Here is a 22163-nt window from a genome sequence, read left to right on the forward strand (position 1 = left end):
GTGAATGTCCTGGAGTGGCCTAATTAAATCCCAGATCTCAGTAAAGTGAGAAATTTTGTCTGGATTTAAAAAGAGGCATTTAGGCTTAATAGAGCATAAAGACAGTGTCAACATGGGCCAGATTGAAATGTGTCCAAATACGCTCACTACTGGGATTCTAGCCAAAGCGTCCTCTAAATACTGACCTGAGGGGTATGAATATTTAAACAGCCACTTTACTTATCATATTTCACTTGATAAAAAACAAAAAAAACATATTTTTGTTTTAATTTTAAAGTGCTGCATTTTAAAATCCTGTCTATAGCTAAATTATATTGGAGTTGTCTATAAGCTCTTCCCTATACTAGACTATAACTCCTGTTTTGACTGAACAGATATCATACACACTCACAGGTAATAGGTGTTTTAACTGCAGTGACTTAGTATTTGGATTAAAAGGGATGTTTAGAAGCCTTCTGGTAAATTTTTGCTCCAATTATGAAGAATGATGTTCCTTCAAAGACGAGCATGCCATGCAAAACAATCAGGCGATAAGTAGCTTCCTGAACTCAAGAAGTCTAAAATATTATTTTGGCCTGTTGTACACGCTTCTACCGCCACATCTTAACAGGGAGAGATAAAGCTGGTAATTATTTTCTTCTGCTTGTTCTTTTCTGCTTCTATCACAGATATTGATGAGTGCAACAGCGGCGATAACCTGTGCCAGCGTAACGCAAACTGCATCAACATTCCAGGCAGCTACCGCTGCGAGTGTTCCCAGGGCTTTAAACTGTCGCCCGGTGGGGCCTGTCTGGGTGAGTCCTGCCTATCAGAACCTCTGAGACCATGCTTATACTTTTTAGATTACCAATAAACATAGGCTGATTTTGGCCTGTTGTGATTATTAAAACAAAAAGTTTCAACAAAATGAATAACTTTTGCAGAATGCTTGAAGCACCACTTTTTTTTTTTAGTAACGAGTAATCTAACTGGATGGATGGATGTTGCAGTATCTATAACAACCCAAACACACAGGATTTCAGAATTAATTGATCATCAGATACCGTTTCCCACATGTTAAGCAGGGGGAACGCTATCTGACGGGGTTTAGAAGCCCATCAGATACCGTTCCCCCCGATGTCATTTACTTTGAGTTCAATAAATGCAAAACTCTCTGCAGGTACTTGTCTTTGCCATCCACTCTATTCAGCTGGCTTTTGAAACACACGGCAAGAAGGTGGGGGCCGGGTGGTGAGGGTTATGGGGGCGAGAAATGCAAAAGTAACGCAATAGTTACTTTTACTAGTAACTAGTTACTTTTACTGTGGAGTATCTCAGTTAGTATCTCAGTTACTTTTTGGGAGAAGTAACTAGTAACTATAACGAATTACTTTTTCAAAGTAACGTGCCCAACACTGTTAACATGCTGCCATTTATTTTACAGACTTTCCTCTTTTAGATCGCAAAGTATCTTTTTAAAATGTCTGTCTCAAAGGGAAAAATTTTAAAATAATTTTTATTTTTCATGTTATTTTGCTTCAATTATACATTTGAGTGATTTTAGAAACAGTTCAAATTCTAAAAAAAAAAAATTAATTGATCGTTTGACAGTAAATGTTTTTAGTGTCTCACCTAGTGACCCAGGCCAAGCTGCTCCCTCACTTAGCAACCCTTGCAAAGTAAAATTTTAGCATTTAGCAATTTTATCATACAAAGACATAGCTGTATTTATGTAAAATCTGCCATTAGATTTTTAATCAATAAATCACATGAACAACATTGGGATTAAATGTAGCCAACAAAAAATGTAATGGGCAGGTTTCATGTAGACCATTCCTAATTTTTTAAAAGGAAGTAAAATAGGTCCCTTTTAAAATGAATGGGTGGCACAGCTTTGATTTTTTATGATTTTTGTGACCAAGAGACAAACTTAAACTGGTACATTAGAAGGAACTTCACAACTTTAAGACATTGAAAATTAGAAAATAAGCAACTGACACTCATGCTAGACATGCTGCTCTATGCATATGCTCTTCTCTATGAAGATTAGCTCACCTCTCTCTGCTGAGTGTTCGAAGATGCTTCCTCATGTTGTCATCTTGATCTTTTTAGACAAGTTGGTTTTAAATTAAGCCCGGAACTTGTTAATAAGGATTATATGGCAACTCTGATATTTTTGTGTCTTATTTTGCAGATCGAAACGAGTGCCTGGAGATTCCTAATGTCTGCAGCCATGGAGAGTGCATTGACACTCAGGGCAGCTATCGCTGTCTCTGTCACAACGGTTTCAAGGCTACTGCTGATCAGACCATGTGCATGGGTAAGGAGTGGAGTTTTAAAGTGCTTGGTGATTTGATTACTGTGCTGTATAGTGTCGTCTTAAAAATAAAATTATATATTTTATGTATTTGCTTCCTTTAGACATTGATGAATGTGAAAGGCAGCCGTGCGGAAATGGTACCTGCAAAAACACGGTGGGATCCTACAACTGCCTCTGTTTCCCTGGATTTGAACTCACGCACAATAATGACTGCATGGGTAGGAACTGTTCATTGTTATGCTCTAGGAAAATGGTGGAAAAATCTTTGGTTGTGTGTCTAAATCTAAAGCCTTGCTTCTCACTGTGTAAAAGATCCTAGGATGGACGTTTTTTTTAACCTCCTGTGACGAAAAATAACCGGTGACAATTATTGGATGTTGTCTGATATTTAGAATGAGCTCTCTCAGTGTGACATCTGCTAAAACCTAGATCAGCTGATCAACCAATAGGAATGCAGCTGCTGCTAGAGATTCACCACACAAACATTAAAGAGAGAAAATAAAAACAAGGATCTATTTCCACGATTTTTAATTATCCTTATAGGATAGAAGCATGAACAAAAGCAGAGAAGAAATTAAAGTCAGTTGCTCCTGAAATAGGTTTATTTGTACCTTTCTTAAGCAGGTATGTAAAAACAATTGCTCAATGGAATAAGATGGTCTACATTTAGATTTATATTTTTTCAAGTGCCATACATCTAATGTTCTCATTTAAGGGCAAAAATGCTAATTCCATTTGCTGATAACCTTATTTATGTGTTCAGATTAAGGACAATACACTCATCTTAAGAAATTTTAGTTTATTTTCAGATTGCTTTTTTGCAGGTAGCTAGAATATCATATATCAATTGGGATATCATAACAGTAACTGTTTTAGATGCAAAGAACTAATAAAAAGCCTAATGAAAGCCATCTTTTAACATCGGCTGTTTTGAAACATGTAATAAACATGTTAATAAACAGGTAATAGATAAAAGGGTGTATAAGATAATTTATTCTTATAGAATAATATAGAATAATCTGGATGATGGAACTGCAAAAACATATATAAGCGTCACATATGTGGCATGAGGAAAAGGAGAAAACTTAATATTTTATATTAATGAATGTAATTTTGTTAGGAATAACCTGTCTTGTTTGGTCCGGTCAGACAAAGCTGTCTGCTCGAGCACACTGACACAACCCATACTGCAAACAGATGCATCTTCATCTTCTTTGCATATGTTTGCATGCCAGTTACAACCAGTGAGAGCTTTAATTATTGTGAGATGTTACAACATACCTTCACCTCTATTAAAAAGGATTCCAAGCTACTCTCCTTTCCCCAACTATGATGGTGTTTTTTAGTTTTGTTTCCCTATCTCTACCGCATGAATGGATGGAATATGCTGACATGGAGCAAACTAATGAAGTTGTTTTTAATTGTGCTTTGGTAGGCGATTTAAACGATGATCACAAAATGTGCACATTTCAAACTTGACATCGTACCAGATATTATTAACTCCATGTCGCAGTGTTTGTTATGGAATAGTCTTATAAGATTTTAAATACTACGCAGTATAAGAAGGCTATTTGAGGGTAGACGCCGGTAACAATTTGTACTCCTGATCTTTATAAAAATGATTTAATTCAAGGTAAAATGGTTAAAGATCTATATTTTAGAGATGATGATTTTCATTTTGCAGTTAATCCTAAGCTTGGTTATATTTTCTTCACAGACATAGATGAGTGCTTTGCCCTGCAGGGCCAAGTGTGCAGGAATGGACAATGCGTTAACGGGCTCGGCTCCTTTCAATGCTTGTGCCAAGAGGGTTATGAAAACAGCCCTGATGGAAAGAATTGCATTGGTAAGTAACAAGAGATGGATGGATGGATGGATGGATGGATGGATGGATGGATGGATGGATGGATGGATGGATGGATGGATGGATGGATGGATGGATGGATGGATGGATGGATGGATGGATGGATGGATGGATGGATGGAAACTATTAGGAGTCCCTTTGAATGTTTGACATATTAATATATAATTCTGATATTTCTCCACAGATATTAATGAGTGCATTAGTCTGCCGGGAACATGCTCCCCGGGAACCTGCCAAAACCTGGATGGATCCTTCAGATGTATTTGCCCTCCGGGTTACGAGGTGCAAAATGACCAGTGTTTAGGTAAAAGAAAAACATTTTGATATACTTTAAATGTTCTGTTTGCATTGTATATGATTTTACTACCTAAATAATTTTCAATAATATTTGATATACATATATATAAGCATTTAGTGCAACCTTAAAGCAACAGTAATAAAAAGATGTCCTGCATGCAAAGAAAAAGCTAATTTATATGATATTTTATTTATTTAATCAAGAAAAACTTAAAAAGAAATTACAAAAAAATTGTCAGAGGATGATAGCATTATCTGACACAGCACTGGGTCATTGGTTCAACGGGAATGCAAAACTAAAGTAGTGATAATTCAGCATGGTATTTAAATTGGAATAAGTTAATACATTTGTTTTTCATTTTTTAAATAAGGACCACAATTTCAGGAAAGATTTAGATACCTAATAGGCAGACACCATATTCTGGGATTTAAAAGCACATTTAGGCTGTTCTTGTCTGTCAGTTGATAATTAGTTGCAACAACAGGTATTTGTTCCCAAAAGTTCACATTAAGCTAACCCTACACATGCCCTAGAAATTCAAATGATGATGTACAATTGGACTAAAGCTGCAGTCAAATGCTCTCCAGTTCTTTTGGCTCCAAAAAACTCTGACAGACTGTTTTACCAAAGTGACAGGTGGTCCTCCCTGTTTTACAAGAGTAGCCTATTTCATTTTTTTTTTTTTATTCAAATCAGTTTATGTATATAGTGCCAGTTTACAACACAAGTAATCTCAAGGCAGTTTACAGAGACAAGGCTGTCATACTGGTCAGTAAAAACCAGTTGATTGCATCCAGTTATTGACTTGTCAAACATGCTTCTCCTGAAGGAGGCAAAGTTAAATAAAGTTCTCATCATTTAACAAAGGAATCAGTGGATGTTTCACTCAGGTTGCTAATTGTATAATGGCAATGAAGGGATCAAAATATATTCTCTAAAGACATTTTCTCTCCCACCACTTAAACTCTACTGTTAGTTTTTGCACATTATTGGCAACTAATGTGCAAAAACATTATTTCATTTTAGTAGATTTTTTTGTATTTATTATGATTTATAAGGGATTCACAGCCATTTGTAGATTTATTTCCTTACAAACGTTACATGCAAAGAACTATTTTTTTGAAAAGTGTTAAAAACCTTGGAGTCCTTGGTTGTCTGGCTGTTCTCTGGCTACATTTGCACAAAGTATTGTGTCTTTGTCTCTCTCTTTATTTCCACCCACATTTTCTTTATGGGGGATCTTTATAAAATGTTATAGGTCTCACCCCTTCCATTTCATATTATACCACCAAGCTTTCACACATGTATCATTAAGTACGTTTTTTTTGCAAGACCACACCTTCCCCTCTGTTGTCCAAAACTATAAATAATTTTTCTTACACATTAGTGCATTTGTACGTTTTTGTGGACCACACTTTTTTTTTTTATCAGAAAAGTGAATTTATCTGCCTTTAAAAACAATAGACAGGCTGTTTCTAACTTTTCTGTTATGTTTTTAAGATTTATCTTATGCTGTTAGATATTAAATCAGTCTATTTAAGGCACTTAAATCTTGACTCATATTTTTATACCCAACTTATATATGTACACGATCTTCTCAGATATCAATGAATGTGAAGCAGAGCCCAACATCTGCCTGTTTGGCACCTGCACCAATACCCCAGGCAGCTTCAAGTGCACCTGTCAGCCAGGCTTTGTTCTCTCAGACAACAAACGACGGTGCTACGGTAAGAGACACTATAATGCTGAAGATTATCATAGTTTAACCATATTTGTCTTTGTGTATCCAGTAAAAAAGAACAGGAGTTTCTTTTTTTTTTATTGTAGACACCAGAGAAAGCTTCTGTTTCACCAACTTCGAAGCAGGAAAATGCACAGTCCCTAAAGCATTCAACACCACCAAGGCCAAGTGTTGCTGCAGCAAGATGCCCGGAGAGGGCTGGGGACTTCCCTGTGAGCTGTGCCCACGAGAAACTGATGGTTTGTAACACAGACACACTCACTTTTTCACACATGCACATACCTTTGTGGACAGTATCAAGTTGACATTTGGTTGATGCTTTACCAGCTGCCTTCAACACCTTATGCCCCTACGGCTTTGGAGCTCTGCCTGGACCGGGTGACACTCGAGAGGGTGAGTGCTGCAACTGTGATCTGATGACCTAATTAAAAAAAATATTAAATACAGAATTATTTAAAGGACCTACTTTTTTCTATCTATCTGCAGATATGAATGAGTGTTTGGATAATCCTGGAATCTGCAAGAATGGAATATGCATCAATACAGATGGCTCTTTCAGATGTGAATGCCCCTTTGGATACATCCTGGATTACACTGGAGTCAACTGTGTTGGTAAGAGTTCTAGATGTCGGTCATTTTTTGTTTTCATCTTTGGTGTAAAACCTTTTGTAATTGTTTATTACTTACAGTACAGAAATGCAGTTTATAAATAAATAAAGGATGGCCCAATGATTTTCATCTTAAAAATGAGTGCTGACACTGATTTTTACTTTACTTAAATTAGACTGTAGATTTTCCCTGGTCAGTGATCAGTGTATAATCAACAGTGTACCATAACTTTTCATTTATTTGCATTGACTGACTGTTTTTGCTGCTGTATTTCCTCTCCTTCAGACACAGATGAGTGCTCCGTTGGAAACCCCTGTGGTAATGGAACCTGTACCAATGTAGTTGGAGGCTTCGAGTGTTCGTGTCATGAGGGCTTTGAACCAGGATCCATGATGACTTGCGAGGGTTTGTGAATCCTTTTGTATAAACACTTGATAGGATTACATGGCAGTTAATCATTGGTAATAACTGTATGTTTCTTATTGGTTCAAGACATCAATGAGTGCTCCCAGAATCCCCTTCTTTGTGCTTTCCGTTGTGTCAACACGTTTGGGTCCTATGAGTGTATGTGTCCTGCTGGGTACGTGCTGAGAGATGACCAGCGCATGTGTAGAGGTAAGAGAGCACAACAGATCAGGGACGATTCACTTACTTTTAATTTTTCTTCACTGTTCTGATCTCTTTGTATGCTATAATAATGTATAAGTACTTTTAAACAGTTGTCATGTATTTATCATTCCTCAACAGATCAGGATGAGTGTTCAGAGGGATTGGATGACTGCGACTCCAAAGGCATGACTTGCAAGAATCTGATTGGAACCTTCATGTGTATCTGCCCTCCTGGCATGCAGCGGCGACCAGATGGAGAGGGATGCATGGGTTAGTAGAAATGCTCGAGTTATTAATTACAGGATTCATAGAGATGCTGTGGTGGCTCAGGTGTAAAAGCAAATAACCAATGTACGGAGCCCTTTGTCCATGACATGGCTAATTAGCATTAGCATTACTCAAATAATGGGCACTGGTGCCCACAAAATAAGGAAAAATGATGGCTCCTACAAAGTGTGGAAAAATATGGACATGGATTGAATATTTTGTGTTTACAAAATCAGGTAATGCATGAAAAATATTCCCTGGCCTTGAGATTTAAGGCAAAGTTTTTTTAATGAAACACTGATGTTATTTGTTTAAATATTACTTACTAATACCTTTAAAAAAAAGTCAAACTATTATGTAGTTTCATACATACATTCATCAACTTCTGTCTTTCAATATCTTCATTGATGCATCAATCGATTAATCCACCCTTGGATGATACACTTTGTCTTTCCATCGATTCAATTCCATCCATCCATCCATCCATCCATCCATCCATCCATCCATCCATCCATCCATCCATCCATCCATCCATCCATCCATCCATCCATCCATCCATCCATCCATCCATCCATTTTCACTCTTCTATTCTCCCCTTCTTCCTGTTGCAGACTTGAATGAGTGTCGTGCCAAACCTGGAATCTGTAAGAACGGTCGCTGCATCAACACAGTTGGAAGCTACCGCTGCGAGTGTAATGCTGGCTTTGAGCCAAGCTCAACTGGAACTGAATGTATTGGTAAGACCTAATAAGTCTTTCTCCGAATGTTTTAATCTCATTGCTGACATAACCACATTTTTTAAGTTTAATTTTAAATAAATAACCTCTTATTTCATTTGTTCCTTATTATGACCTCTGTAACCGCTGATACTCCTTACTTTCATATATATCATCCTCATATGCATGACCATAACCAAACATTTGATCCTCTTTCCTTTTAGACAACAGAAAGGGCTTGTGTTACACAGAGGTCCTGCAGACAATGTGCCAGCAGTTGTCAACCAACAGGAACAGTGTGACCAAGTCTGAATGTTGCTGCAACGCGGGTCGTGGTTGGGGGCCAGGGTGTGAGCTGTGCCCCCTACCAGGCACCGTACAGTACAAGAAGATGTGTCCTCTTGGACCTGGCTACACCACAGATGGTAGAGGTGAGAAACAAGTGTTTATATTCCCTCACCATATATTAATGAACTGATGGAAACCTGAATCAAAAGAAAACCCCCTCCTGTCTCAAAGATTGAAATAATTTCTTCATAACGCTAAATTATTTGTGTGTGGATTTTATGTGTGCACATAATTTTCTATTTTTGAGAAGGTTTGCAAATACAAATTGATAAAAAGTGTTGTCTGCAGTTATAATAAAGTCACCCTCAACCCATACTTTTTAGAACCACATTTAGAGGAACTACAGAATATGCTTCTTTTTTTTTGTAGCTGTATTTATATGTTTAGTGTTGTTTGCAATGAATACCATCTCCTTTATCAAAGATGAATTATATAATGATTATATTTCATTTTATTCCTTGTATATTTTTCAAGCTTAATATGTCTACTCTGTCACACTGAAATATCAATTAACATTAATACTTCTTAAAGATTTGTAATATATGTGTTATAAAATACATCGCTACTTTGCTAGCGAAATTGTGTTGCTAATTGGAGGTCCACAATGTGCTCATTTAATGCATAAAAACATTTACTAAAAATGTCTTCTGAAATGTAATTGTCCCGTTCTTTAAAACTACTTATCCAGTACTGGTAAAAACAAGGCAAGAAAAATAGCACACTTTTTAATTATTTTCCTAATGATAATAAATAACCAATCTCAAAATGCCAGTAGAACACATCATGACGGGGACAAATACTGTTGAGATGTCTTAAATTTTGCACCTCTAATCTTTGTAGATCACCACTTATTGTATGTGCAATTTTCTCTTTGCCTTCACAGTGTGTTGTTACTAATTTGAATTCTTTAAAGATCAGACGCTTTGTAGTTTTTACTGTTTTGATTGAGGATTAAAGAACAAAATCTTTACAACATTAACTTCCCAATGTTATAAAGTGTTCTCCAGCTCAGGGTGAGGAGAGGAATAGTCTCTAAAACCCTTTTAAAGCAAAGTAGAATAAGGGGAGGAAAAATAAGAAAATAGGGTTGACAGCTTGTAACTTTGTATTTATATGGATGTAGAAGCACTTTGATTTATTCTGAAATTCAACTTTAGCAGTTTTTTAAAAAGGTTAATGCCTGTTTATCTTTTTAAAGGGTTAATTATTACTCTTGATCAAATATCAAATTATATATATTTTTTGCAGTCTTGAGCAGATTTGCATGTTTGGATAAATGTTAAAAGATTGAAACATATCGTTAATAAATGTTTAAATAATGAAAGATTTTATGCCGACAGTACAGGTTTGTATTTCTGCATTGTTATAGGTGCACAGAATGTCATATTTTTCTGTCATTAGAGTGACTTAAACTCTAATTACCTCAGATTTAAGACTTCAACTTACCCCTCAAAATTTGAAGGGTTGACTTGGACTTTAAAAAACTAATTTGTTAGCATCTTTGTGGGGTAATTATGTGGTTTAGATGCAAATCTATATAAAGTACATTTTTACTGTTTCAGACATCAATGAATGCCAGGTGTTGCCAGATCTGTGCAAGAATGGGCAGTGCATCAACTCCATAGGATCCTTCCGCTGCCACTGTAATGTAGGCTACAAAGCTGACTTCACCAGCACCTCATGTGTTGGTAAGGCTTCTGCTTTATTTCCATCCCAACTTGTAACTGGTTTTAACAATAAGGATTTACCTTTCTAACTACACTAACCTATTTTCTTCCTCTTCTACCTTTGCTGCTTATTTCAGATTTGGATGAATGCTCCTTGTCACCGAAGCCATGCAACTTCCTGTGTAAAAATACGGAAGGCAGCTACTTGTGCTCCTGTCCCAGAGGATACAGCCTACAACCAGATGGAAAGACCTGCAAAGGTGAATAAACTCTTTGTACCAATGTCTATAATTCTTTGCTGGTAATTTGACTTCCTTAAGAATTCTTTTGGCCCATTTGCAAAAAAAACCTGATCATTGATATATACTTGTGAATAGTTATTGCTGGAATGCTAGTCTTATTTGCTGCTTCATTGCATGTTTTAAACTCATTTAGTTTTCACGCTTTCCTTTTCTTGCAATAAGATCTGGACGAATGTTCAACAAAGCAGCACAACTGCCAGTTCCTCTGTGTTAACACCATTGGAGGCTTCAACTGCAAGTGTCCTCCTGGCTTTATTCAGCATCAAACTGCCTGCATTGGTAAGTTCATGACCAATTACATTCAGGATCTTGTTGTTTCATGCCAATTAATTTACACTGAAAAAACCCATTTACAGCTGGAATACATTTTTTAAACATGCATTTTTTTCTTTGTAGACAACAATGAGTGTGCGGCCCAAAACAGTGTTTGTGGTTCCCGTGCTTCCTGCGTAAACACACCTGGTAGCTTCAATTGTGAATGCTCTAAAGGTTTCTCTCTGGACAATACTGGCTTTGAGTGTGAAGGTGAGTTACAGAGTATAAATATATCTACATTTTTCTTGAGGAAGCTTTGGTTCTTCAGTGTTTGGAGGAAAATACCTCAGAGATACCTCAGAGATATTGTTTTCTATCACCTCTTGTGGTAGCAGCAATTGAGCAAATGGCTTAAGAAGGACAGTTCTGTTCTACAACTCCTTTAGAACATCTGGACAATTATAATGTATAATAAAATATAATATTAAACCATGAAATTAATAAAATGAAGAACATTATGAACCACAGTGAGCATCCTCTTCTGAAAACTGTTGAACAACTATAGTGTCTTCAGTCCCTCCTGCCTACAGCTGATACAATCTATAACAACTATAAGAGTTATAACCACACAAGTATTTTTCAAATGAATTGAATTAAACAGAATTTCATTTAATCTTTCAGCTTTAGAAGATGAGTCCTTTATGGGTTTTGAAGGAAATATTTAAGCTTAAGCCTTTTGAAAACTAAGGGTTGAATGAGTCGTACTTTGGGTTGTGGTTCTTTCTTGTCTTAAATCCACCTACCAAACTATCAATCCATCCATTTATTTATACATTTTCTCTGTAAGCTCTGTATTTATATCTGGACTTAGGTTGAGTTATCCAAAGTAAAGTTGTTGTTGTTATCTTTTGTATTCTCAGATGTGGATGAGTGTAGCAATAACCACCGTTGTCAGCATGGCTGTCAGAACATGTTGGGAGGTTACCGCTGCGGCTGTCCTCAGGGCTATGTACAGCACTACCAGTGGAACCAGTGTGTGGGTAAGTCAGTGTCACCTAAAAGGCAGCAAAGTGAAGGAAACTTTAGAATCTTGATTTTGATTTGAGTTCATCGAGTAACAAAAGAATAATCACCAATCATTTAATTTAGTTATGTATTTATTTCATGACTTCACTAAGCGCAATAACACGGTCATGTGCAATAATTGTAATTTGGTACAGAGCAACATTGTAAATTGTAAATGCTGTTGATTGTATATGATGTGATCCTTATCTTTCCTTAAAAGTTTAAAAAACAATCCACTGGACTTGGTTTCCAAGGTTTGAAGCGAAACGTCTTCAAACCTTGGAAACCAAGTCTACTGGATTGTTTTTTTTTTACTTTTACAGAATGACTATGACCTGGATGACTAAGAATCTTCATCAGCATAGATCCCTATCTTAACTTATTTTATTCTTATATCTTATTTTACTCTGTTTATATGGGAAGGGTGTATTTTTACTGTGTGGGTTGTAATTTGACCAATTTTGCTTATCTTAGACTGTCTTATTATACTATAATTTATTTTGCTCTATTGTTATCGCAATCTTAACTTTCTCTGTTCTGTAAATGGTTGCACTGCAAGAAAATAATTTCCCGCAAGGGATTAATAAAGTCATTTAGATTCCGATAAAGACGACGACGATTCCGATAAAGTCCTTTTTTTAGGACTTTATCGTCGTCATCTCCCGCTTTATCCGGACCCGGTTCCGGATAAAGACGACGACGACGACGATTCCGATAAAGTCCTAAAAATATGTTCCCTCATGTAATGGTGCCTGGGAGGAAACTATTACTGAATAATAATTTCCACTATTAGCTACAAACACGTTTGCACCTAATTAAAGACAAGATATTTCTCTGAAGTAGCAATGGGTCCAGCAAAACTGATGTGGCGGCGCATGCATGGAGCTCATAGAGCAAAGCACTGTCGGTGTGCGTATTGTTACAGAGGCAGGAGCTAAACTATGTTTGTAATCAGGATGCATCTGCTAAAAAAAAAATCTTAGATCTTTTGCAGTTCATCATCAAAATGATCAACCATAATAGAGCAGCCTCAAGGCAAAAGAAACCTTTCAACCGATTGGGATCACTTTTACCTTGTATTTGTTTTAATTTCCTCTTTTCAGAACTAAAGTTCATTTCAAATTGCCTCTTAATTTACTGTTTTTACTGTACGTATTGTTTTAAATACATCCGTTTAAATCCAAGTCCACAAGCATCCTATTCACATCTTAGCCTACATTTTCTCGTTATATATTTTACATATACATTATTTATCTAAAAATCTCAAAGATATTTCAGTTTGAAGTTAGTTATAAATAAAAAAGGTTTTTATTTCTTTTTGTAAAATAATATAGGTAATACTCAGTGACGGCTGGTGGAGTTTTTCCAGGAGGGGCTATAAATTCAAAATAGACGTACACCAAAAACCAATTAAACGTAAACTAAGTTATTACACTAGTATATTTATATGAATATGTTTTTTTTTTTTTTTGCAGATGAAAATGAGTGTCAGGGTGGGACTGTGTGTGGCTCTGCTTCCTGCTACAACACCCTGGGAAGTTTCAAGTGTGTCTGTCCTTCTGGCTTTGACTTTGAGGAAACCGCCGGTGGTTGCCAGGATGTGAATGAATGTAATACTGGCACAAACCCCTGCATCTATGGCTGCTCCAACACTGATGGAGGATACCTGTGCGGCTGTCCAGGAGGTTTCTTTAGAGCTGGCCAGGGGTGAGGGATTATGTGCCACCTTAGTCGTGTTTCATGGCTTTTATGTAATAATTCTGAAATTGTTTTCTCTTTTTGTTTCCACACAGTCACTGTATTTCCGGTTCAGGCTTCCCAGGACACCTTGTGGATGGAGATGAGGATGACAGTCTTTCTCCTGAAGCTTGCTACGAATGCAAGATCAATGGCGGAGGAAAGAATGGACGTCACAAGCGCAGTGCCGATGAAAATGAACTTAATCAGGTAAATACTATGATTCTCATTCTTTATAAAGTACCTTTAAAAAGAATTAATATCATTTCAGACTGTGTTGTTTTACAGGATGTGTTGCAAAGTCTGTATTTAATATCATAGAATGACGGTATTTAACACATAATGATGAAGTGGAGGGAAGAAGAAAAATTGTTTTAACTTAAGCCCTGACCTTGACAATTTAGCCAGCGTATGCTGAAGTTCCAGAACCTGCTAAAACGCTGGCATACACTGAACTTTCTATGTATTTTTTCAATTTTTGGCATATACATTGCGTATTCATTACGAGTCCAGAACTTATATCCTACGACCGCCTAACTTATGCATAACGCATGGCATTGTAATGCCCAAGAATTTATGCACAAGCCAGTGTCCTGAGGGGAGCAGTGATGCGCCCAGAGATGCCCGAACTATGCCTGCGGCCCATCGCTGCTACCCTCAGGACACTGGCTTGTGAATCATCAGTATAAAAAATAAAAAGAAAGAAGGTTTGCATTTGCCCCTCTCTGCAGACACAGCTCCATGTCTGCTAGGAATTTTGTTGGTTGTGGCCATGGGCTTGAATGCACGGATCCATCACACTCACCTTCACGCTCACCCTATGATGGGGATGCAGTGTAGAGTAAAACTAACAGTTTTCTCCTGTGAACCCCCTTTCATACCGAAACACTACAAATACGCCATTATACGGTAGCAGTAAGTTAGAAACACGTTCAGCGGCCGTCTGGAACACGTCAAATATGTTGATATGCGTTGGAGATAAGTTTTTAATGAGTTACACATAAGTTATGCACCAGTTACTCTTAGATATTGGATAAGCTGGACACCACGACTTATGAGTAACTTACATTTAACGTTTGTCAACGATTAGATGAATTACCTGTAAACTATGGCCCACGTATGGCATACGCTTGCATACAGAGTATGTTGACGTGTGCAAGCGTGCTTCAGCTTACTACAGCGTTTTCCACACTGCCGCATAAGTATGGCAGGAGTATATAATCGGATTTACTCAGGTACCAATAAGAAATTTCATTCGGCAGTCACCTACTGCTTAAGCAGTCTTTTAGAAACCCAACTGGCATTCCAGGTACTGTATATGGGTGTGGATAAAGGAATAAAGGAGTTGGATTAAACAGCTCAATCACAAGCTTTGAACAGCTTAGAGATAGTTTAGACCTTAAGTTAGGGTGTGAGGTTATAGATCAGTAAGTATGGGGTATTGAGATATTCTAAAAAACAAAACAAAATACAATGAAATGATAATGATAAACCATATTTAGGTGTTTAAAGACAAAATATACTTTATGTTAGTTGTTGATGCTACTTTAAAAATTGATTTGGCCTGGAGCTGATGTCATCAGCTCCAGGCCAAAAGCCACCCACAGTCACATTAGAGAGTGGCTGTATGTATAGCATCACATGATGTATTTAATAAGCGGTTGCTGTCAATCACATTTTTTGGTCATAGCATCTTGATTCATATCTCTCAGCTTATATACGCAACGGTTGAAATAAGAATAATTTATTTTACCATTGAGTTACGTCCCAGTGTTCACGGGGATGGACGTCTGTGTCTTCTGCAGGCGTAGAGCTAACAGAACTGGCAGCGTTGCGAGGCAAGGGCTCAAACATATACAGCTTTAAGCCTTCTACACCTAACGTAGCTTCTGCCGCCCTGGCGTCCTCTTCCACAACAAATTCGTTCCCGCTTTCCTCCTCTGAATAAAAAATGTATGATGGAGGAAACTCATCCACGACCTCCGACACAAAACTCTCCTCCTCTTGCATGGTTCTGCATTGCTTGTTCATTGCATTCCTTGACAGTGTTGCTGCCAAGTGCTACTTGATTCCAATGTAATTTTTCCATTGGGAACCTACTAGCACTAAGTTGCTAACTGATTAGGAAGATGCTTCTGACAAAGCGGCCACAACCAAACTTGCTTGCGGACCTTCCGCAACAACAACTTCCCCATCTTGATAAACGACCAATCACATTCACTTTATTCACTCGTGTAAAGTCAGGCACCACTCGGGAGAATTCGGAAACAGTTTGTTTCCCCACAACTTTACGGAAAATCGGCTACAGGTTTATAGATGCATGAGCGCTGAACTACTGAGGTGTCAGTCTGCTCATGAAACAATGTTTCAGTAGTACAGGGTTCAATAAAAAGGCTATTCTAAAGATATTTTCAATTGAACCTTACAAAATGTCTCTTTAAGATTAGCATGTCAGAGTTTATGGAAAGATGGATGCATCAAATTACCGGAAAAACCTGAAGGAAATCAGTTATAAGCTGCAGGTAACATTCAGGGCTAATATGGAATGATCCAGAGTTGGAGTAAACCAAAGTCCAGACCTAAAACCAACTGAAAATCTATGACCAAAACTTGAAAACTGCTTTTACAGATACTCTGCATCCAATCAGAGTCAGCTTGAACATTTTCACTCTTTAGAAAGCTGAACCAGACATACATTTTAAAAGAACCAAAACAATTGTTTTTTAATTAATATCACTTTTGGTTTTAATAACTTGTTTAAGGAGAGTTATTAACTTTCCTTCTCCTTCTCTTCCTGTAGGAACCAGCTGTAAGTATGGCCAGCGTGGACACCCAGGCCTTCATCCCCTTAAACGTCTCGCTGGCCTCACTCCTCAACAAGGAGCCTTTGCTTGAGCTCCTCCCTGCACTTGAGCCCCTGGAGCATCACGTACGTTACATCATAACCCGCGGCAACACCGACGAACACTTCCGCCTCGTGGAGCGCAGAGATGGAAAGAGCGTCCTCAGGCTCGGGAAGAGACCACCCCCTCCAGGGTCCTACCGGCTGGAGGTCACCAGCCTGCCTCTGTTTGGACCCCGCAGATTACATCAGCTGGAGGAGCAGCACGACTCTGACTACCTACAGGGGGAGATAGGAGATGCTCTGCTCATCAAGCTCCACATTCACCTGCACTGAGCTCAGTCCATGTGTGTGCAATCCTTCTCTGGACTTTTTTTTTAAACTATCAAATAACTCTGCCCCTGAAAGAACCATCCGACTAACAGGGGGAGAATTAGGGGCTACAAGAAACTGAGTCAATAAGCCCACCTCTACCACCACTTTGTTACTCTTCAAGTTATATGTTGTTTGATTTTTTCTTTCTTATTTTTGTACAATGACTGTAATTCTGTCTGGCCCAGTACTCATTTCTCCCCTGAGAAACAGAGGACAAGATGGCAAAGAGGTGCTTTTGTGCTTGGACCACTGCAGCTCCATACACATAACGTAGCATGTCTGTGAAAGGTTAGATGGAGGTTTTATTCAGTTAATGTTGGGGCTGAGCTAAAATGTATGTTTTCAATTGTGCAAAAATACCCGGCCTTAGGATTAATTCACATCTTTGTGATCTTAAGAAAAAACAAAACAAAAAAAACAATCCCGTAACTGCGGATAAAGTTACACACATTTCGCCCCTCTCTGTATTCAAGTGTGCCATTTATTGTGTTTGTCCTTTTTTTTTTTTATGCCATCACCACGAAGGACTGCAACATTTACACAGCATTTCAGGTTCATACGTCTAAAGAACTCTGTCCTTCGTAGCTTCGGTTTCAACCAGTCCTCAGATGCAGACACAAGGAAGCTGTGATCTGGTCTGATGAGACCGACTGTTGCTGGTGCTCGCATGGCAGAGAGCAAAGCAGGGATTGGCGTGTTTGCATGCGTGTGTGCTGTCATGTTTGCTTACCTCAGTACCTCTCTCCGAGTGCGGACACCATGCTGTGATGCTGACTTTGAAACAAAAGAGGGAGCTAGCATCTCTCAGCATCCGTCACGGGCAGGGAAACACCGATAAGCAGCTCATTATCTACGCTTCAGGTGTGCTGATTCTCATCCTGAGAGCCAGCTTTGTCGTAGAGTAGGAGGTCTCCTGAAATGCTGCAGGAGTTATAGCTGAACTTACTGACTGTCTGACTTCTTTGACATCTGAAGGCTAGTTTACAACGCATCACGAGCCATCTCAAAGGTATATGACAGCTATAACATGCAATGTTGTGGAAAAGTATTTGTCCCCTCCCACATTGATTCCATTTACGCCTAAATATTTCAGATCTTTAAACTGATTTTATATCAAAGATAACTGCGTATGCTTGACTTTTAAAGGAAAAGATTAAGACATGTAGACTGAAAGCTTTAATTGTTTGTGGCATTCTATTTTTGAGTACGAACGCCTTACAAATAGCTCTGTTACCCTTTAAGGGGTAGTAGATGTCAGGGACTTTCTTTTTAACCAATTCTTGAATAGTTTAGGTGCTTCATTGCCTAAGCATTGGTGTTGCTTGAGAAATCCAATAAAAAAATGTGGTTTGCCGCAGTTATTTCATGAACTTATATAGAGGGCAATAGTATTTTCGCACAGGGTTAGGTTGAATATTTTTAGAGCTGAAACATTTCAAAAAATTAAACGATTATTTCCATAATCGTCAACTAATTTAGAAATCTATTAAGCGTTAACTGGAGTATAGAGACTCCAAATCATGTCTTCAGGTGAAAGAGCAACCCACTTAGAGCAGTAATTATACCAAAATTTTAAGAAAATATATATAAACATTTCACATTTAGGATATAAAAATTGTTTTCATCTGTCAAAATGCTCTATCTAGTGTAAAAGTTTTAGTTTCACCCACTTTAATTGTATAAAAAAATCTTCTTTGAGGAGTTGGCGCTCCGATTATTAATCGATTAATTAAAAAATAATCGGCAGATTCATCAATTTGCAGAATAATTGTTTGTTGCGACCCTAGATATTTTCGGTTATCTTTGTTTGATTAGATGATACATTTAAATGTCAAAAGCATAAGAAATCAGAAATGGGGTTGATATAAGAAGAATATTGTTTTCACAACATTGCAAATTAGTACTTTTGAGAGGAGGAAGAGCAAACACAGGCGAACACAAGACCTCACGAAAATAAGATGATCTAGTTATTTAGTCTCTCAAAGAGAAACGGTGCTACATTATGCCATCTCTGTTACTGTACAAAGCTAAGTGCAGTGTTAAATTTGCAAAAGTTTTTTCTACTACATTTTGTTGTGTATGTCTGCCTTTTGAGACGTCTGAAAAACATATTATCGAACGTGCTTCTTTGTAATAAACTGTATATTTTAATGCGAAGGTAGATTTTTTTTCTGTTACGGCAACAACATGAAACATTCAGATTGAAGGCTTTTAGTGATCGTAGTATTTTTGTTTGTACGGCAGTCCAAAAAAAACAAAGTAAAGAAGTGTGACAATAATCAATGACTGCATATCAGTCATCAACAAAAGGTGATCAAACACAGGGAAATTTACACTGTCTGTAGGATGCCGAAGATGACGAGGCATCCTTGCAAACAATGCTGGGATCTAGCTGGTGCTACAATAATCATTTTCTATAAACATTCAGGGCTGTTGCACTCCACCTAATACAACAGTAGAACTTTGTTTTTAATTCCTCACTTTCTAATCGCATAAAGTTTGTATACTTTGTGTCTGTGCTGTCATCTGCAATTGTTTTTTCTTCAACTGGCCGCTTTGATTGTTTAAAAGGTGTGCTTACTGTAACCCACCTTCAGAGTTAAACTTGAATACTGCCATCGCCATCCTTTATTCAGGTTTTAGCAAAGAGATTGAGTAGCAGACAGGTGTTCTGTTTTTTGTTTTCTTAATTATCCACTTGAAACCCCATGATGTAACTCAAAGCTATGACAATCATCCTGTCCCATCCACGTCTATTGGTCCCATTGGAGTTTTTTTTTTCTTTTTTTTATATCTAAAATTATTGTTTGAGGATGGAAACCAAAGATTTTTTACAACGATTGTGAAAAATGTAAACATTGTACACTTTTGTGCAGTGATATTCATGCCAATAAAATGTTGTTGTTGTATTTTTTAAGTTTGGTGGTTTTCAAAGTTGAAAACATGAAAACTGAATTGGAATGTCATGGATTTGATTATTGCAGTCACATTATTTAGATGAATATGCTAAAAATGTAAAACTGCTTTTTACATTAATCAAATTGACTACATGACTAATCATTTGTAATTTTATTATTCAACTTTATGATATTACACTGCAAAAACCTTCTGAAAATGAGTAAACAAGTCTTAAAATGAGTCTATTTAGCCTTAATCTGAGTAGGAAAATAAGATGATCTGATAATGGAATGAACATGCATACCCATAGAATAAAATAATTAAATATTATGCAATTGAAATAAGACTTTTTTTTTAATGTAAATTGTCTTATTTCATTGGCAAAGTGTCTCACTTACCTGCTCAATTTAAGAAGAAATGCCCTCATTTTAAGAAAGAAATGACTTGCTTAGATTAACATTTTTGCAGTGTGCAACCTTTAGTTTATTTATGTGACAGACCAACAAAAAAGTAGCACATAATTGTGGAGCAGAATAAAGTTGGTTTTCAAAACTTTTTTTATTAAAGTTAATGTAAAAATTTTGGTCTGCATTTGTTTCAGACCCCGTCGGTCAGATTCCCCAAAATTTTAAGTCCCCTAACTTGCGAAATCAAAGAAAATTAGAGCAAAAAATGCACCACGAGACACTGGAATACAGCAGAGAGACAAAAGCCAAAGATATTAAGTAGTTAAAAGTAGGGTTAGGACATGGAAAAATATTCTTTGAATGTTTCATTGATCACTTTTTATTTCCATCCAAATGTAAAGAATGGAATAAACCTACCAAGACAGGCGTCTCATGCAAACCAACCATATAATCCAACCATTACAATCCAAAGGACCATTTCTACCTTCAGCAGAATTAAATAACACTTGTGAACAGGAGCAAATGTTACATGTCCTTTTAATAAAAAAGAAAACTTATAATATTACTTTTAGGTTTTTTTTTTGAAAGGATATTTGTATTTTTTTTAAAGAACTACTGTTATATTAAAAATTTTAGGTTTTTAAAACGAAAATGTCAAAAAAAAAATGTAGAAACATCTCCTTTCATGTAGATCTTTGTGTAAAATATTGATAAGAAACACTTTGTTTCTGAACTAATGAACAGAAAATATACTTTTATGTTATTTTGTTGTGAAAACTCAATGCAAATATGTAATCAAACAATATAGAATAAATAACTACATTTGCTATCAGATCTATGTTTAGAAACATGGCGTTACGGCTTATGGGGGCTGAATACAAATTTACATTATGTTACACTTTTTATCTTTAAAACAGCTTAGAAATGTTTTAAAGACATCCACCTTACAACAATACACTGCTTTTTGTTGGTTTATTAGACAAGATCCTATTAAAACACAACAAAATGTACATATTAATTTGTAAAATATGGTTGAAATGAACTTTTGCAAGATATAATATATTTGTTGTATTCCAAACATAATTTCATTATTCTCTTTAAAAAAACTAAAACTAAAGATGTGAAATATATTTTGCAATAAATTTGGCATTAAAGCCTTCCTCCACGAATGAATCCAAATAAGAACAACCAAAAAAAAAAAAAAAAGAAGAACAGAACTTAAAGGTATTGCTGTAGGTATCATTTATTTTATACCATTTCCAACATTGATTGTGAATTCCTTATTTATGAGCACATATCAGTGAATAACAATTTAGCAGAAACAGTTCTCACTGATTTCAACCAGCACTATAAAACAAAGCATCCACTCAGAAAAAACACTCACAAAAAGCAAAGCCTTTTGTTTTACCTCCTTCTAAAACAGGGCTGCATGACAGCCTTTAAAGTTTCTGTCTGAAAGTCGGCTTATTAGGAAGAAGAGACAAAAGGATAGAAAAAAGAAGACTCCTAAACTTGAGTCAAGAATAAAAAAATAACTTAATAATCCAGTTTTCTGATCTTTGCAAACACATAACACTTTACTTGCAGCAATAAAGATTTTTTTCCCCTTGTTTTAATATGGCTTCTCAGTGTAGACACCATGAACCTTAAAACCTACACTGTCAGGGTTTTACTAAAACTATCTTCAAGGACTTTGAAAAGCAAGACGAGCTGCAAAAATGTTTGGGATGTCAAAATCAGCAAGTGAAAAGTAATTTGCTGAGCTCCTGGATCAGCACTTAAAACTCAGACACTCTGCACAGGACGTAATGCATTAAAGGGGCATCTGCTTAAAAATATACCAAGTCTGAGTCCATCCTATGCC

The 22163-nt window shown here is 36.8% G+C and overlaps 1 protein-coding gene across 1 annotated transcript in view; it reads left to right on the top strand.

The window, feature by feature from the left end:
• fbn2b (fibrillin 2b) overlaps nucleotides 1–17440 on the top strand; it is a 90388-nt gene extending 72948 nt beyond the window's left edge. Inside the window, exons 44-65 of the mRNA XM_038307946.1 lie at nucleotides 669–794; nucleotides 2174–2299; nucleotides 2401–2517; nucleotides 4017–4145; nucleotides 4348–4467; nucleotides 6063–6188; nucleotides 6289–6441; nucleotides 6530–6595; nucleotides 6689–6814; nucleotides 7097–7216; nucleotides 7304–7426; nucleotides 7559–7690; nucleotides 8299–8424; nucleotides 8628–8834; nucleotides 10314–10439; nucleotides 10556–10678; nucleotides 10883–10999; nucleotides 11117–11245; nucleotides 11896–12015; nucleotides 13516–13747; nucleotides 13834–13987; nucleotides 16578–17440. Of these exons, the coding sequence (XP_038163874.1) occupies nucleotides 669–794; nucleotides 2174–2299; nucleotides 2401–2517; nucleotides 4017–4145; nucleotides 4348–4467; nucleotides 6063–6188; nucleotides 6289–6441; nucleotides 6530–6595; nucleotides 6689–6814; nucleotides 7097–7216; nucleotides 7304–7426; nucleotides 7559–7690; nucleotides 8299–8424; nucleotides 8628–8834; nucleotides 10314–10439; nucleotides 10556–10678; nucleotides 10883–10999; nucleotides 11117–11245; nucleotides 11896–12015; nucleotides 13516–13747; nucleotides 13834–13987; nucleotides 16578–16955 (3176 nt within the window). The 3' untranslated portion in view covers nucleotides 16956–17440. The remainder of the gene's footprint in view (nucleotides 1–668; nucleotides 795–2173; nucleotides 2300–2400; nucleotides 2518–4016; nucleotides 4146–4347; nucleotides 4468–6062; nucleotides 6189–6288; nucleotides 6442–6529; nucleotides 6596–6688; nucleotides 6815–7096; nucleotides 7217–7303; nucleotides 7427–7558; nucleotides 7691–8298; nucleotides 8425–8627; nucleotides 8835–10313; nucleotides 10440–10555; nucleotides 10679–10882; nucleotides 11000–11116; nucleotides 11246–11895; nucleotides 12016–13515; nucleotides 13748–13833; nucleotides 13988–16577) is intronic.
• Nucleotides 17441–22163: the final 4723 nt, after the last annotated feature.

Source organism: Cyprinodon tularosa, unplaced genomic scaffold (genome assembly GCF_016077235.1).
Source record: "Cyprinodon tularosa strain WSP-4 unplaced genomic scaffold, ASM1607723v1 ctg624, whole genome shotgun sequence".
In the NCBI taxonomy this organism is placed as follows: domain Eukaryota; kingdom Metazoa; phylum Chordata; class Actinopteri; order Cyprinodontiformes; family Cyprinodontidae; genus Cyprinodon; species Cyprinodon tularosa.